This window comes from Centropristis striata, chromosome 19, assembly GCF_030273125.1.
Source record: "Centropristis striata isolate RG_2023a ecotype Rhode Island chromosome 19, C.striata_1.0, whole genome shotgun sequence".
NCBI classification, from domain to species: Eukaryota; Metazoa; Chordata; class Actinopteri; order Perciformes; family Serranidae; genus Centropristis; species Centropristis striata.
Genome location: NC_081535.1, coordinates 35,339,238 through 35,357,944, shown reverse-complemented (window position 1 = coordinate 35,357,944; position 18,707 = coordinate 35,339,238). Strand labels below are relative to the sequence as shown.

At 37.8% G+C, this 18,707-nt stretch overlaps 1 protein-coding gene across 1 annotated transcript in view; it reads left to right on the top strand.

Moving 5' to 3' along the window:
* adamts6 (ADAM metallopeptidase with thrombospondin type 1 motif, 6) overlaps positions 1-18,707 on the top strand; it is a 128,377-nt gene that overhangs the window by 25,380 nt on the left and 84,290 nt on the right. The window contains exons 8-10 of the mRNA XM_059358050.1: positions 2,446-2,489; positions 10,994-11,099; positions 13,977-14,123. Coding sequence (XP_059214033.1) covers positions 2,446-2,489; positions 10,994-11,099; positions 13,977-14,123 — 297 coding nt within the window. The remainder of the gene's footprint in view (positions 1-2,445; positions 2,490-10,993; positions 11,100-13,976; positions 14,124-18,707) is intronic.

Below are 18,707 nucleotides of genomic sequence, written 5' to 3'. Positions count from 1 at the left end.
AGCGCCCCCTACTGGAATTTTCGATGAATTGCAGGCTTAATGCACTTCCTGGTTGGCCTCCATGCTCAGACACGGAGATTGCCGCCTGGAGTAAAAGCAGCATTAGGCCACTATCAGACAGAACAAATTTTTTTTTTAAACTCAAGGCATTAGGAGCGCTTCTGCAAAACCACAAGGTGCATGAAGGAGAAAACGTGAAAACGACTACAAAAAACCACCCTAGGCTGCTATCATGCTTTGTCTGGTCCGTAGACTTTTGGGGCGATCACAACAAGACCTCAATAACACACAGTTATAAAGGAAAAATCTGCATTTTTCCTCACAGTATAGAGGCGGAACATCATCAGTATAGAAGCTATTATTGCCTTTAGATGACGCACATCATCACTGCTGGACTGGCACGCCCATAATGTACCTCAGTGTTTATCCCATATGTTGAAATATTGGTGAATGTGGAGTAAATATAGCGAGTAAAAACGAGGCACAAGTAGGCGAAAGATAATGAGATAATAAGCTGTGGGGAGGAGGCTCCAGCTGAACATGGCAGATAGTATAAATAGCTGATGGTCGACACCAGGAAGCCCTCATTAACCACCGAGTCTGGAGCAGCAGGAATTCCTGCAATGGTGGAATGCACCTAAAAAGGTCCAGCAGGGTTTTTAAGGTGGTTGATGCAGCTCAGAGGACACGCCTTTAAGTTCATCTTGGGATCAGTGGAGTGGAGCAGAACCATGAGTTTGGCTATTGGTGGTTTTTAAAAGCAAAATCATCAAGCGCTTTCAGGTTTCAGCTTCTCTAAAGGGAAGTTTGCAGCTTTTTCTTTGCAATTTTTTCTCTGTTTTCTGTAATGATCAAATCCTTAAAGACAATTGTCATACAAACTTTGATACAAAGAAAAATAGAGTGATAGAAAACAGAAATATCTATCTATCTATCTATCTATCTATCTATCTATCTATCTATCTATCTATCTATCTATCTATCTATCTATCTATCTATCTATCTATCTATCCATCCATCCATCCATCCATCCATCCATCCATCCATCCATCCATCCATCCACCCACCCAACCATCCATCCATCCATCCATCCATCCATCCATCCATCCATCCATCCATCCAACCAACCAACCAACCAACCAACCAACCATCCATCCATCCATCCATCCATCCATCCAACCAACCAACCAACCAACCAACCAACCAACCAACCAACCAACCATCCATCCATCCATCCATCCATCCATCCAACCAACCAACCAACCAACCAACCAACCATCCACCCACCCAACCAACCAACCAACCAACCAACCAACCAACCAACCAACCAACCATCCATCCATCCAACCAACCAACCAACCAACCATCCATCCACCCACCCACCCACCCACCCAGCCACCCAACCAACCAACCAACCAACCAACCAACCAACCAACCAACCATCCATCCATCCACCCACCCACCCACCCAGCCACCCAACCAACCAACCATCCATCCATCCACCCAGCCACCCAACCAACCAACCAACCAACCAACCAACCAACCAACCAACCATCCATCCATCCATCCATCCATCCATCCATCCATCCATCCAACCAACCAACCAACCAACCAACCAACCAACCATCCATCCATCCATCCATCCATCCATCCATCCATCCAACCAACCAACCAACCAACCAACCAACCATCCATCCATCCACCCACCCACCCAACCAACCAACCAACCAACCAACCATCCATCCATCCATCCATCCATCCATCCATCCATCCATCTATCTAACTAACTAACTAACTACGTTTAAAAGAAGGACACGGGGGGAAATTAGGGAAAATAAATCAAAACAAATAGAAAACGAGGCCACGATTGCACCTCATTGGTGCTCCACTGGGAGAGAGGGAGAGAAGGGGGGAGAGGAAGAGGAGTTTATAGGGAGAGGAAAGGAGGGAGAGAGAGAGAGGAAAAGGAGAATGAAATTAAATTTGCTGTGCCCTTGGTTTTAATAGATTAAAAGCTTTAGGAATGATTGGATCATTCATTTGAAATGTATGATGTGGCTCAGAGTGTTCTGGCCTTCGTTCTGCCCCCCTCTGCTCTATTGGATTACCTGTGTGTGAGTTACGGAGGTTAACAGTATGGACGCAGCATGAGCGAAGCATTTTACTTTATTTTCTGAACGCCAGCCGTGTTGTTGGCTTAGTGACATTTTCCTAAAGGCTACAGATGGAGCAGGAGTGAACCAGGTGTTTTCTACAAGCGAACCTGTCACGACTTCATTATATGCTTTTGTTATGCTAAAGGTTGAGATTAAATCTCACTAGACCGTGAATAAACACGGAAAGAATGGCGTGGCAAAGAGCCAGTGGAAGAAAATACTGTACATGTTAAAAAAAAAGTTAATTTAATTATTTGTTCTCTTTTTTTTTTCTTTTGCCTGTCCTTAGGTACGACATCTGCACCTACAAGAATAAACCCTGCGGCACCTTAGGTGAGTGGACTCAAGCAAATGTATTTATTTTAAAGAGATAGTTTGGATTTCTTTTGAAGAAAGAGGTACTAAAGCTAAGGCTGGTGGTGCTTCTGAGGCTGCAGAAACAGAAACTTTTACAGAAACACTGTCCCATATTACCAGCAAGTCGATGTAGAAGTACAGTAAATATACACTACTGGTCAAAAGTTTTAGAACACACCAACTTTTCCAGAATTTAATTGAAAATTATGCAGTTTAATGTCTCAGTGTACTCTGAAATTAATGCACATTTGCAACATTTAAAATTCTTTATTGAGCATGACAGTGTTTTGAAAGTTAAATTTTATGTTGGACTAAAGGACTAAAAAAAGACACAAAATGACCAAAAAAAGACACAAAATGACTTAAAAAAGACACAAAATGACCAAAAAAAGACACAAAATGACAAAAAAGACACCAAAAGACACAAAATGACTTAAAAAAGACACTAAATGACCAAAAAAAGACACAAAATTACAAAAAAAGACACCAAAAGACACAAAATGACTAAAAAAAGACACAAAATGACCAAAAAAAGACACAAAATGACAAAAAAAGACACCAAAAGACACAAAATGACTAAAAAAAGACACAAAATGACCAAAAAAAGACACAAAATAACTTACAAAGACATGAAAAGAATTCAAAAATGGACAAAATAGCCCAAGACTCCATAGAGTTAAGTTGTTAACCCATTTCTTGTTCCCTGAAAAAGGCCTACTTGTATAATTCTGAAATGTACATTATTTTCCAGTTTTGGTTAAGCTTACCTTTTTTTATTTACCTCTGGCAGTTCACCACTTACCTTTGTACCCTTTCAAGCTGTTCATTTGACTTGAACTGCTTGAATTTCAATAAAAAACTGGAAAAATTGGGGTGTTCTAAAACTAGGGTTGCCAACTCCCCGAAAAATAAATAAGGGACACTTCATTGGCAGGGCCGGCCGACCCGATTGCCTTCACCCATCCTGGCGTGGTGGAATTTTTTAGCCCCTTTTTTGTAGGTAAAATGATTTTTCAACAATTTGACTCAAACCTGAATTGAATTAGATGCATATTTTTGTGTGACATGAATACATAGAAAACAAATGATTATCCAGCAATTCACTTTAACACAAAAAAACAATTAGCCTGTTTTTCAAAGAAGTAGTGGAGTTTGATGATAGCACTCAGTCCTCTGTCTTTTCTAGTCTCACTGCTGTAAAATGAATGAAGCTGCCTTCAAGGGCAGTTGGAAATGTTTAGATCATAAAAGCACGGTTAGTCGATGCAGGCTTCAAAGCCACCAAACTCCATGAACAAAAACATTCATTTTTACATGGCTGAACACAGGAGAAGCCGTTCTAATGCAGCCTCAATTCATTAGTTTGCTTTTGTTATTGTGCGACTTTTGTGTTTTTGAGGGTAAGTTCGGATTCAGAAAAGTCACAAAACAACACGGACACAAACTAATCGATCGAGGCGGCTGAAGAGCAGCAATAACAGTGTTCTGGGAGGTTAAATTGCTGTTTTTGTCAATGGAGTCTGGTGGCTTTGGTCCGTCTGACAGCAAGGTGAAGCTGTGATAATATTGGTGCTATACACTTCAATTGGTATTGAATTTTTTTAGATGGTTGTAAAACGTTTACACTGTAAAAAAACAAAAGTTGGGTGAACTCAAAATTTCAAGGCAACAAACTTCGATAAAATGTTAAGTTGGACAATTAAACTAAATATTTTAAGTTTTGTTTTTGAGTTTGCTCAACTCTGAATTCAGATTGTTGTCAACTCAACTGTAAGTTGTATTAACTTATAATTTTACATTGTAATAACTTTTAATCCTTACTTCTGCTAACTTCTGCAATGTGCTGAATTGGGACGATTTTAACGCCGCTATGAAATGTCAGCTAATGTTGCGACCACAATTTTGAGTTAGCATTGATACGCTAATGGCTACTCTTGTAGCTGTAACAAGCAGCGCCGCTAGCATCAGTTAGCCGCTAGCGTCAGTTGGCCGCTAGCTTTCGCTAATGACCGTATTTCCCAACAAAGAAATAAGAGTTATCAGAACTATTGTCCCTTGTTGTGAACCCCAACTTAAAGATATAAGTAACAACAACTCACCAACTTGTTTTTGAGCAGACAACTGGCTTCCTTTGTTGTGCTAACTTACATTATTGCCCTAAATGTCAATAATTTATATTTCCAAGTTTTACCAACTTAAATCACTGTTTTAGGCCAAAAAACACAAGTTGGCTTTTTTTGCAGTGTAGCTGCTGCTCCCATCCATTACAGCTGCTGAATCTTCTGCTTCTCCATCCACTGTAGATAAACCACTGACTATGAATAAGTACCTCATACAACCCCACATAGAAAAAAGTCCCAACTACCCCTTTAACATGTGTTTTCTTGCCAAATTGGAAATCTTAGCTGATGTTGACTATGTGATTCTGTGGATTAGGAGTTCATTCTTCTCTTTCTCCCTCTAGAGGGGTTTTCATTTTCACTTTCGGCCTTCGCCGTGTCCTCAGACAAACCTTATTTAGCAGTCTCTGTTAGAGGAACACCAGACGGCTCCTGTGAGACATAATGAGAAGGATGTTTTCACTTGTGTTATTAGAGCTCCTCAGCGTTGGTGGAGGCCACCAGCCCCCTGAACCCAGAGAGCCGTGGTCACCTCCTTACACACACTCCTTCTTATATATATATATATATACTACTGGTCAAAAGTTTTAGAACACACCAATTTTTCCATTTTTTTTATTGAGATTCAAGCAGTTCAAGTCAAATGAACAGCTTGAAAGGGTCCAAAGGTAAGTGGTGAACTGCCAGAGGTAAATAAAAAAAGGTAAAATATAATGTACATTTCAGAATTATACAAGTAGGCCTTTTTCAGGGAACAAGAAATGGGTTAACAACTTAACTCTATGGAGTCTTGGGCTATTTTGTCCATTTTTTTATTCTTTTCATGTCTTTGTAAGTCATTTTGTGTCTTTTTTGGTCATTTTGTGTCTTTTTTTAGTCATTTTGTGTCTTTTGGTGTCTTTTTTTGTCATTTTGTGTCTTTTTTTTGGTCATTTTGTGTCTTTTTTTAGTCATTATGTGTCTTTTGGTGTCTTTTTTTGTCATTTTGTGTCTTTTTTTTGTCATTTTGTGTCTTTTTTTAGTCATTTTGTGTCTTTTGGTGTCTTTTTTGGTAATTTTGTGTCTTTTTTTGGTCATTTTGTGTCTTTTTTTGGTCATTTTGTGTCTTTTTTTAGTCCTTTAGTCCAACATAAAATATGATTTTGAATCTTTTTTTTACTTTCAAAACACTATCATGCTCAATCAAGAATTTTAAATGTTGCAAATGTGCATTAATTTCAGAGTACACTGAGACATTAAACTGCATCATTTTCAATTCAATTCTGGAAAAGTTGGTGTGTTCTAAAACTTTTGACCAGTAGTATATATATATACATACACACATATATAACCTGCTCTAACCTCAGTTTGTCTAAGGTGTTAGAGAGGTGTTAGAGAGAGAAAGGAACAAGGATAAAGAGGAGAGTGACAGAAGGAGGAGATAAAGAAGAAGAGGAGGAGTTGAAAGGAAAATGGAAGGGGAAAAGGACAATTACAGGGAGTGTTGCAGTATGCAGGAGGGAGATAGAGTGGCTGATATGATGGTATTGGGGGTGGAAAAAGGACAGCAAGCAGTGGCACTCCTCCTCCTCCTCCTCCTCCTCCACCTCCTCCTCCTCTCTCTCTCCTCTTCAGCCCCAAAATCTTATCTCAGCAGAGGCCCTGCAGGCACCACAGTATATCTTGGAGGTAATATTGTGACTTCAGGGGTGGTTTGACAGATTGACCGCATTCGTCACATTCCCCGGTGGCTTTAATTGCCCCGGCATCTGCTTGGCTTCCTCGTTGTCTCAACCCCCACCCTCCTCTCCTCACCCCTAACTCCTTCTCCTCCTTCTCCTCCCCTCCTCCTCCTCCCTCTGCTCTCGGGGATCATGCTCCCGGGTCAGATCTCTGGCCTTCGGGGTCGCCGAGTAATCACGGGGCTGGAGATAATACACAGTCCACCCTGGTGTTAAGAAAACAACTTGCAAAGCAGGTTGTGTGTGTGTTTGTGTGTGTGTTTGTGTGTTTGTGTTTGTGTGTGTGTGTGTGTGTGTGTGTGTTCTTGTACTTCCTACATAGTGAGGACCAGAACACGTTTTTAACCAACAGAGTGAGGACACTAAAACTTTTTAAAACACTAAAACTAATAAAAACTAAACTAAAATTAATGAAAAATCCAAAACTATTATAACCTTGCAAGGGAATTCAAGGTTCCAATGAGGGTCCTCACAAAGATAGAAGTACAAGTGTGTGTGTGTGTGTGTGTGTGTGTGTGTGTGTGTGTGTGTGTGTTCTTGTACTTCCTACATAGTGAGGACCAGAACACGTTTTTAACCAACAGAGTGAGGACATTTTTGCAAAGTGAGGACATTTCGGCCGGTCCTCACTTCTTTAAAGACTTTTTTTTTTGAGATTTCAGACTTTGTTTTAAGGGTTAAAGGTTACATGATGATGATAATTAACTGAAACTGTATTGTGTGGCTACAAAACTAACTAAAATTATAGTGAAAATGTCCTTCGTTTTCATCTTTGTCAACTTTTTCCATACATAATGAAGATGGATAAGACAAAGGAAATAAAGGCAAAATTTACTGTGACCTCTTTTAATCTCCCACCCAACAAATACCCCATTACAAAAAACTACAACTAATAAAAACTAAACTAAAACTAGCAAACTCACTCTAAAAACTCATTAAAACTAACTGAATTTGAAAACAAAAACAACAAAATTAAAACTAAAACTAATGAAAAATCCAAATCTATTATAATCTTGCAAGGGAATTCACTGTTCCAATGATGGTCCTCACAAAGATAGAAGTACAAGAATGTGTGTTTGTGTTTGTGTGTGTGTGTGTTCTTGTACTTCCTACATAGTGGGGACCAGAACACGTTTTTAACCAACAGAGTGAGGACATTTCGGCCGGTCCTCACTTCTTTAAAGGCTTTTTTGAGATTTCAGACTTTGTTTTAAGGGTTAAAGGTTACATGATAATGATAATTAACTGAAACTGTATTGCGTGGTTACGTAACTAACTAAAATTATAATGAAAATGTCCTTCGTTTTCATCTTTGTCAACTTTTTTCATACATAATGAAGATGGATCAGACAAAGGAAATAAAGGCAAAATTTACTGTGACCTCTTTTAATCTCCCACCCAACAAATACCCCATTACAAAAACTAAAACTAATAAAAACTAAACTAAAACTAGCAAACTCACTTTAAAAACTCATTAAAACCAACTGAATTTGAAAACAAAAACAACAAAATTAAAACTAAAACTAATGAAAAATCCAAATCTATTATAATCTTGCAAGGGAATTCACTGTTCCAATGATGGTCCTCACAAAGATAGAAGTACAAGAATGTGTGTGTGTGTGTATGTGTGTGTGTGTGTGTTCTTGTACTTCCTACATAGTGGGGACCAGAACACGTTTTTAACCAACAAAGTGAGGACATTTCGGCCGGTCCTCACTTCTTTAAAGGCTTTTTTGAGATTTCAGACTTTGTTTTAAGGGTTAAAGGTTACATGATGATGATAATTAACTGAAACTGTATTTTGTGGTTACAAAACTAACTAAAATTATAATGAAAATGTCCTTCGTTTTCGTCTTTGTCAACTTTTTTCATACATAATGAAGATGGATCAGACAAAGGAAATAAAGGCAAAATTTACTGTGACCTCTTTTAATCTCCCACCCAACAAATACCCCATTACAAAACACTAAAACTAATAAAAACGCACACTTTACTCTCTCTCTCACACACACAAACACACATTCTTAAACTAATCGTAGAGTAGCCACCCTCCTTCCTTTCCCTCCCTCTCCTCCTTCTTTCTTCACCTCCAGGCTCCCTCTCTCCCTGCAGTAATGGTTTCAGTGGCCTCCTGATTTGCGAGTCTATTCTTGTTTAGCCTCTTAGTAAAGAGGATGCAAATGCCACTTTTAGCAGGGAGGCCGGGAGTTCGTGCAAACTATACAGGAGAGAATCTGAAGCCGAGCTGACCAACTAAACATGACCTATGCAGGTTAGTTGCACGTAGGGATGTACGATTTTATAGTTCAGGAAGTTGGATATAGTGAATTTCCATTATCAGGATAATCGTGAATTTTGTCACGGGTAAATTGAAAAAGCCGTCTAGCTCCGTAGCATTCCTATATTTAATTCCTGATTCATTTTAAATTGCCACAACAAATAACAGTAGCTATAATTCCAATTTGTGCAGTTTACCCTCTAAGTCCAACATTAATTTGACGTTTATAGATATTCATCACTCTTTGACTGCGATTTGCAAAACTGTATCTACGTGTGCAGAACAAAATCATGCAATTGAGTTGAATTTAAAGGGTCAGTCCACCTGAATTTAAAATTATTTTGCTTATATTTGCTTCTTGTATAGAGCAAGTCAGTCAGTTTTGAGGAGTTATTATCAAAGCCTCCTCCTCAACAGAAATGAGCTCCAATTGGAAACTGCTGACAGTAAATGTGTTTCCATATACCTGTTTTGAAGCATTTCTATTAAAACACACAAAGCAGAGATGCTGGAAATTCAGAAAAAAGGAAAAAATTCAAGGGGTAGAAGTTGGTGTACTGATAAAAGCCAAATGTGACAACGTGCAATGGCAAATATATCATCACGTACATTAAAAAGATGTGACTTAAAGTCCACTAAAGAGCTGACAAACATGAAACAAACATGAAACGCCATATTTGCATCACGCATTACACACATACTAGCTTAACAGTAATGGATTGAGATGTGGATTTATTTGTATTTTCTTTCGTAGATTTCCTTGAACTTTGGGTAACTTTTGAATGGAATCTTGACGAGCAAAGTCTGGGGATTATCAGGGATGCTGTTCGGAAATAAATGCTGCTGTTGATTTATTTTAAATGACATTTGAGCATGACAAATTAAATCCCATTCACCTCCATGTTATTGGAAAGGAGGCAGAAGTCTTAGACTATTTTAAAACCTGAGCAAAATAAACCAAAACTGCCTTCATGCTTAGAAACAACAAGAAATTAAAGAGGACATTCAAGGTTGTGTGCAGCAAAGTTAAAACAATACAGCTTAAAACCCCAAAAATAAGACTATATAGACCATGGGTCTCAAACTCGCGGCCCGCGGGCCAATTGCGGCCCTCATCACGATATTTTGTGGCCCCCACCTTGATATGAAAGTTTAATGTGAGTTTTATATGAATGACACTTTACTGTGTTGTGTGTGGAAGGTCCCTTTAATTACTTTTTTGGGGTAATTTTGTCTTTTTTAATAATTTTGTGTCTTTTTTGGTAATTGTGTGTCTTTTTTAAGTAATTTAGTTTTTTTCTGTCATTTTGTGTCTTTTTGGTCACTTTGTGTATTTTTTTGGGTCATTTTGTGTATTTTTTTGGTCATTTTGTGTCTTTTTAACGTAATTTTTTTAACATAATGTAGTGTTTTTTCAGTCATTTTGTCTTTTTCTGTTGTTTTGTGTCTTTTTTTGGTCATTTTGATACTGCCTCCAGCGGCCCCCAGGTAATTTGAGTTTGAGACCCCTGATATAGACTATTATATAGAGATACATCTGCTTTTTGAGGAAAATAATCAAAATAAATAAATAAATACAATACATATATTATAATAATAGCACCATGATAATAAGACATTAGGTGTGTGAGAAAATGTTTTTTTTTTTTGTGTGAATAATTTTATGCTTTTACCTCAACACACACACACACACACACACACACACACACACACACACACACACACCCACACCCACACACACACATGGACACACACACACACACACACACACACACACACCTGCTTTGTGCTGTCAGTCACCTGTAGATGTAATCTGTGAAGAATTGTCTCCTGTCTCCCTATCTGACCTGTCAGGCTTTAGGAAAAAAGGACCTGCGACACCTGGATTGTGGTTTCAACTTTAAACACCCTCCTCCTCCTCCTCCTCCTCCTCCTCCTCCTCCTCCTCCTCCTCCTCCTCCTCCTCCTCCTCTCCCTTTCTCTCTCCCGTCTCCCTCGTTCTCCCACCTCTGAAACGTGGAAAACATCTATATTTTCTGACAGCTTCTTGCCGGGGTACGGTGTTGGTGAAGGGGGTTCTTATGTTCCCTTCCTTGGCTCGCGTTTTTAGGCGATCCCTTGTTACATGAATTGAAATATATAAATCTAACTCTTGTCTAGACATTTTCCAGGAGTGGCTCTAAGAAATAATAAAAAAAAGATGTCTAGCCGGGGATGCTAAACTCAACTCCCTCGGTGAACGGGAGATCGCATGTGTGGAATCCCATTTTATGAGCATGACTCCTAAGAATGCTCCGTCTTGACCCTGTGTTTGTTTGTTTGTTTGTTTGTTTGTGTGTTTGTGTGTGTGTGTGTGTGTAGGCTTGGCCTCGGTGGCTGGGATGTGCGAGCCGGAGAGGAGCTGCAGCATCAATGAAGACATCGGCCTCGGTTCTGCTTTCACCATCGCACATGAAATCGGCCACAAGTGAGTTTTAAGATGTTTTATTTAAAGATCCTAACGTATAAAGTAAAAATCTGATATTATAGTGCTGGGACGGATTCATTCTTAAAGATCCTCTTCGGACATGTTTTAAGACGCATAAGGAGGATTTGCTTTAAATAATAACGTGTGTCTAGTGTGTTTTTTCCACAAAAAAGCACCAAAACCCAGCCAATTGCCACTGGATCCAGATGTTTTAGCCTCACTTGTAGCAAACTATCATGTTGTCCATCTATATGCACAGTCTGTGATGGGAAACCAAGTGATCCCGGCTCTGAGGCGTTACATTGGCGACTCTTTTGCCGAAACGCAGTAGAAAAAGGCTGCAGACCTACATGGATATGTTACTGCTGTAATAACATATGTGACCTGCTCCATCAAAATGAGTCACATTGACCCCGAAACACATTTTGATATGTCTGTAAAGAGGAGACTCTTAGCTTCATGTCAATACCAACATTATGTTTCTACGCCAAATATTCCATGAGATATGCTCATCCAAAGTTCGACTGTTATCAAAAGTTAGTTTTGAGAAAAAGGGCTTTAAAGAAAATGAAACAGATTCCGCCATGTTTCACAGGGATTAAAACACATTTATTAAGACTAGACTCCAAATGAACACAATATTTTTGGGTCAAAGGTCATACCCCACATCTGTATGTGTAGTCTACTCATACTGTCACACATACACATGCACGTGACCATGTGCACGTGATCTCGTGCACGAGCACATACACAACACAGTACAGGCCTAGAAACGCATGAAGACATGAAAAGACTTGGCAACAAACATCTCATAAACAAACATACCTTAACTCTTTGCTACAATTATTATGTCATGTTATGTATGTAAAGCTTTGGTCAGTATTTAAACTGTCTGTTAACTGCATATGACCCATTTTCTACGTGTCTCTGTATGTAAATTGTGCAGGCAGCATTCTGCATGGATGCAAATTTGGTATTGTTTTTGTAATATTTTGGATAACTTCCATTTAGTATTTTCTGTTTGTTTGCTTTCTACAACACCAATACATAGACGTTTAAAAATCTGGCCGACAAAGAGCAGAAAACATTGCAAATCATGTTGCACTTGTTGCATATAATTCCTTCTTTAAAACCTTTTATCACGTCCACGACTGCGTGTACTCTAATAATCGCTCTTTAAACAAACATTTCTTCCTACTTGAGTCCTCCAGACCTGCATGTAGCTTTTCTTCCCTCTTGCAGACGTCGTGAACTGTATCTCCACATATTTCCTCATGCAAATGTCAGTGTCCACATACCTCTGGCTCTTTCTTCCTGAATATAAAGCAAAATAATGATGATGTATTAGTCTACGTATCCCTCTCGAGAGAGTTCAGCAAGATGGCGATTTCCTTTATTATGTCTCGTGTCTGCTTCTGTTGTGGGGCAGTTGTAAAAATAGTCTCTGCTTCTAGAGGATGTATAAAAAAAACACACTGCAGCGGGGTTTCGACTGGCCTGATTTATTTCCAGAGTAGGGTAAAATGTCATAAACGCCAGCCTTACAAAAACAGGTTGAGGCGGTGCGATGTGGTCGGGGTTGTTATATACATTAGAGCTGATTTGTGCTCCTGGACTGTTAGGAAAAGAAAGCTTTGACATCCTGCTGTAACGGGAGATTTTCCTCCTTGAAATGATATCCAGACAGATAAGGTTTTTTCTTAAAAATTAATTGTTAACCCATAAGAACCCAGAGCCAGTAATCCTTAAAAAAAAGGAAAATTATGGGGGATATGCCATAGACCAAGTGGACCTTATGATATATCTTATTTTTAAATGAATAAACTAGACACCTTTTCTGCTTACAGAAACACAAATTTGCCTTTTTCTTTGCATCTCCACCACATATATCAAAATTGTGACTTTAATAGTGCTGTTAGACAACAAATTCCATTTCAGATTTGTTTTTAAGTACACTGTTAAAAATCTTTGTAGAAATAACAGTAAAACACTGTCAACTACATCAGAAATAGGGCGTAAAATAAAAAATTGTATATCACCATATTAGACACTTTTAATTAATCAAAATCAAATCAAAAGAATAGCACAAAACTTTACTTTTTTCTGCCATAAAGTGGAAGAAACACACAGTTTTGCTGTAAAAATATAACATTTTCATGCAAAATTTATGGAGAAATACCATGATGTGTGAATGAATGACACAATTACCCTAAAAATAACAGGAATACTCAGTCTAAATTACAGTTTTTGCTGATAATTTCATTTAAATTTAGAATAGAAAATCCACTCACTGTAATTTTTACGGTGAAGTTCTGGCAACCACAGCTGTTGGTATTTTACCGTAAATTAAACAGATTTTTTTGGCAGAAAAAAGTAAAAGTTTTGTGCTATTCTTTGATTTGATTTTGATTAATTAAAAGCGTCTAATATGGTGATATACAATTTTTTATTTTACGCCCTATTTCTGATGTATTTGACAGTGTTTTACTGTTATTTCTACAAAGATTTTTAACAGTGTACAGTCTTTTGTGATCGATTTGGGTTTTGGATCTCTGTTCTCTGATCTGAAGCTTGCTCAACCCTCCTGGCTTGCTCAGACCTGCAGCTGTGATTGACAGGCAGGCATCAGAGTGGTGATTAGAACTTTTTCTCGTTCCTGCCGAGCTCCAGACAGGGTTTGACCCTTGACCCCTGGCTCCCCTCCACACAGCTGTTTCAGAGCCACAGAGCTGGATCTTTACAGCCACGGAGGGAGGGAGGCGTCCTGGACCGTCCACTCTCTATCCCATCTGGACTCTTTAACCCAAAGAGGTCACTTTTTTTTTAGCCCAGCGGTCACTGATCATCATCAGCTTAATGTTATTTTGTGTGTTTCAGTTTTGGGATGAACCACGATGGGATCGGGAATTCCTGCGGCACCAAAGGCCACGAGACCGCCAAGCTGATGGCCGCTCATATAACCGCCAACACCAACCCGTTCTCCTGGTCCGCCTGCAGCAAAGACTACATCACCAGCTTCCTCGAGTAAGTGAACTATCAGGCCTTTTTTTTTTGTGTGTGTTTTTCAGCCACAGGAACTTTCCACAGGGACTAGAACTGAAAGATCAGGGTCAAGTTAAGTTCTGGGGCCATTTACACTACTGGTCAAAGGTTTTAGAACACACCAACACACCAGAAATTAATGCACATTTGCAACATTTAAAATTCTTTATTGAGCATGATAGTGTTTTGAAAGTAAAAAAAAGATTCAAAATCACATTTTATGTTGGACTAAAGGACTAAAAAAAGACACAAAATGACTAAAAAAGACACCAAAAGACACAAAATGACTAAAAAAAGACTCAAAATGACTAAAAAAAGACACAAAATGACCAAAAAAAGACACAAAATGACAAAAAAGACACAAAATGACCAAAAAAGACACAAAATGACAAAAAAAGACACAAAATGACCAAAAAAGACACAAAATGACTTAATAAAAGACACAAAATGACCAAAAAAAGACACAAAATGACTAAAAAAAGACACAAAATGACAAAAAAAAGACACAAAATGACAAAAAAAAGACACAAAATGACAAAAATAGACACAAAATGACTTACAAAGACATGAAAAGAATTCAAAAATGGACAAAATAGCCCAAGACTCCATAGAGTTAAGTTGTTAACCCATTTCTTGTTCCCTGAAAAAGGCCTACTTGTATAATTCTGAAATGTACATTATTTTCCAGTTTTGGTTAAGCTTACCTTTTTTTATTTACCTCTGGCAGTTCACCACTTACCTTTGGACCCTTTCAAGCTGTTCATTTGACTTGAACTGCTTGAATTTCAATAAAAAACTGGAAAAAAGTAGTACTTTCTGAAAGTACAGGTACTTTTTACAGGGTCTGCAGCTGATTGATTAAACACAACAAGGATTGATTCATCAGTTTATTCAAACGTGTTATAACAAACACAAATATTTAAAATTATAATAGAAAACAAACAAAGAAACAAACAAGAAAAACAATGCAATTTACTTATAGAATTTTACCAAAATTGCATAATCAAAATAATAAAGCCCAAATAAATATTACATGTTCGAAAAAGGAGTAGGAAGACGTGGAGACAACTGGTCAAGTTCACATTTAACATAAAAAGAGGTCATAGGAGGGTCAAAAATACAGGCAGATTTGCCAAAATTAAGAATAAAAAATAAGAATTTTGCATGAAAAATCAGTCTGATTGGATAAATACATCCACATTTTTTTCCCACCGTTTTTCTCTCAAATGCCCAAATAATAATAATGTTATCGTTCCAATTTTTCATGACTTTGTCAGTTAATTTTTAAATTGTAAATTTGTAAATAAAAACAGAATGCATCAAATTCAGAATGAAAACATATGTTTTTGAGGAGTAGATATCTTGTTTTACGTTTTTCACAACATTCAAACTTTTTGGAATTGTTTGTGTGTGTGTTCTTGTACTTCCTACATAGTGAGGACCAGAACACGTTTTTAACCAACAGAGTGAGGACATGTTTGCAAAGTGAGGACATTTCGGCCGGTCCTCACTTCTTTAAAGGCTTTTTTTTAGATTTCAGACTTTGTTTTAAGGGTTAAAGGTTACATGATAATGATAATTAACTGAAACTGCATTGTGTGGTTACAAAACTAACTAAAATTATAATGAAAATGTCCTTCGTTTTCGTCTTTCTTTGTCAACTTTTTTCATACATAATGAAGATGGATCAGACAAAGGAAATAAAGGCAAAATTTACTGTGACCTCTTTTAATCTCCCACCCAACAAATACCCCATTACAAAAAACTACAACTAATAAAAACTAAACTCACTCTTAAAACTAATTAAAACTAACTGAATTTGAAAACAAAAATTCACAACAAAATTAAAACTAAAACTAATGAAAAATCCAAAACTATTATAACCTTGCAAGGGAATTCACTGTTCCAATGATGGTCCTCACAAAGATAGAAGTACAACAATGTGTGTGTGTGTGTGTGTGTGTGTGTGTGTGTGTGTGTGTGTTCTTGTACTTCCTTCATAGTGAGGACCAGAACACGTTTTTAACCAACAGAGTGAGGACATGTTTGCAAAGTGAGGACATTTCGGCCGGAACATGATAATGATAACTAACTGAAACTGTATTTTGTGGTTACATAACTAACTAAAATCATAGTGAAAATGTTTTTTTCATACATAATGAAGATGGATAAGACAAAGGAAATAAAGGCAAAATTTGCTGTGACCTCTTTTAATCTCCCACCCAACAAATACCCCATTACAAAAACACTAAAACTAATAAAAACTAAACTAAAACTAGCAAACTCACTCTAAAAACTCATTAAAACTAACTTTGAATTTGAAAACAAATGAAAGATCCAAAACTATTATAACCTTGCAAGGGAATTCACTGTTCCAACGATGGTCCTCACAAAGATAGAAGTACAAGAATATGTCTGCCTGTGTGTGTGTGTGTGTGTGTGCGTGCGTATGTGCGTATGTGCGTGTGTGTGTGTTCTTGTACTTCCTACATAGTGAGGACCAGAACACGTTTTTAAAAAAAAACTAAAACTAATAAAAACTAAACTAAAACTAGCAAACTCACTCTAAAAACTAATTAAAACTAACTGAATCTGACAACAAATGAAAGATCCAAAACTATTATAATCTTGCAAGGGAATTCACTGTTCCAATGATGGTCCTCACAAAGACAGAAGTACAAGAATCTGTGTGTGTGTGTGTGTGCAGCAGAAGAAGGTGCCTGTTTTCCAGCTCGCTTGCAGCCGCCTCTCTTTACAACCCGCTGGCCCTTGTGGTGACCCGCGAGTCCGTCTTGTACGGCGTCCTTCCCCCGCTTATTCACATCATTTCATCACCAGCGCGGCTGCCAGACCTCCTTGTGGCCGTGTTTGATAACCGGGTGCCTTCCAGCCTTGCATCCTTGCACCTCAAAGCGGCGGGATGTTAGAGCTCATGTGGTCCTCCGTGGTGATGTGTAGGCCAGCTGCCTCCAACCGCTGCTGCAGTGTTCTGTGAATAGGTCATAGAGGAGAGAAACTAGAAGTGCACAAATAAACTGAGGAGTAAATATGTGACTTCTGGCTGAGTAATGCCAACCTGGCATGGTTAAAAAAAACTACACAGGTTACAAAAAGGTCAGACAAGAGAACAGATACAAGTGATATTAGGTGCAGCAGGTTGTTATCAGTCCATTCAATGACCGGTTGCTGAAAAATAACCGGTTGCATTTAGTTAAAGCAGTAGTTCTCAACCTTTATGAGTCGTGACCCCCAATTTAACATGCATGTTGTCCGTGACCCCCGCTCACTGAACAGAATCTCACACGCACAGATCAGATCACCCAAAAAGAAACGAAATGACCAAAAAAAGGAAACAAAATGACCAAAAAAGACACAAAATGACCACAAAATGACAAAAAGACACAAAATGACCAAAAAAGACTCAAAATGACCCAAAAAAGATACAAAATGACCAAAAAAGGAAACAAAAAGACACAAAATGACGTAAAAATGACACAAAATGACAAAGAAGACAGTAAATGACCAAAAAAGACTCAAAATGACACAAAAAAAGACACAAAATGACTAAAAAAAGACACAAAATGACCAAAAAAGGAAACAAAATGACCCAAAAAAAAGGACACAAAATGACTTAAAAAAGACACAAAATGACAAAGAAGACACTTGCATCCTTGCACCTCAAAGCGGCTGGATGTTAGAGCTCATGTGGTCCTCCGTGGTGATGTGTAGGCCAGCTGCCTCCAACCGCTGCTGCAGTGTTCTGTGAATAGGTCATAGAGGAGAGAAACTAGAAGTGCACAAATAAACTGAGGAGTAAATATGTGACTTCTGGCTGAGTAATGCCAACCTGGCATGGTTAAAAAAAACTACACAGGTTAGAAAAAGGTCAGACAAGAGAACAGATACAAGTGATCATGACAGGACTGTTTGATCTAAAGCCAAAGAAATGACAAAGAAGACAGTAAATGACAAAAAAAGACTCAAAATGACCCAAAAAAAGACACAAAATGACTCAAAAAAGACACAAAATGACCAAAAAAGGAAACAAAATGACAAAAAAAAGACACAAAATGACTAAGAGGACACTAAATGACCAAAAAAGACTCAAAATGACCCAAAAAAGACTCAAAATGACACAAAAAAGACACAAAATGACTAAAAAAAGACACAAAATGACCAAAAAAAGGAAACAAAATGACCAAAAAAGAAGACACTAAATGACCAAAAAAGACTCAAAATTACCCAAAAAAAGACACAAAATGACTAGAAAAAGACACAAAAACGACAAAAAAAAGACACTAAATGACCAAAAAAGGAAACAAAATGACCAAAAAAAGACACAAAATTACTTAAAAAAGACACAAAATGACAAAGAAGACACTAAATGACCAAAAAAGACTCAAAATAACACAAAAAAAGACACAAAATGACCAAAAAAGGAAACAAAAAGACACAAAATGAATTAAAAAAGACACAAAATGACAAAGAAGACACTAAATGACCAAAAAAAGACTCAAAATGACATAAAAAAAGACACAAAATGACCAAAAAAGGAAACAAAATGAC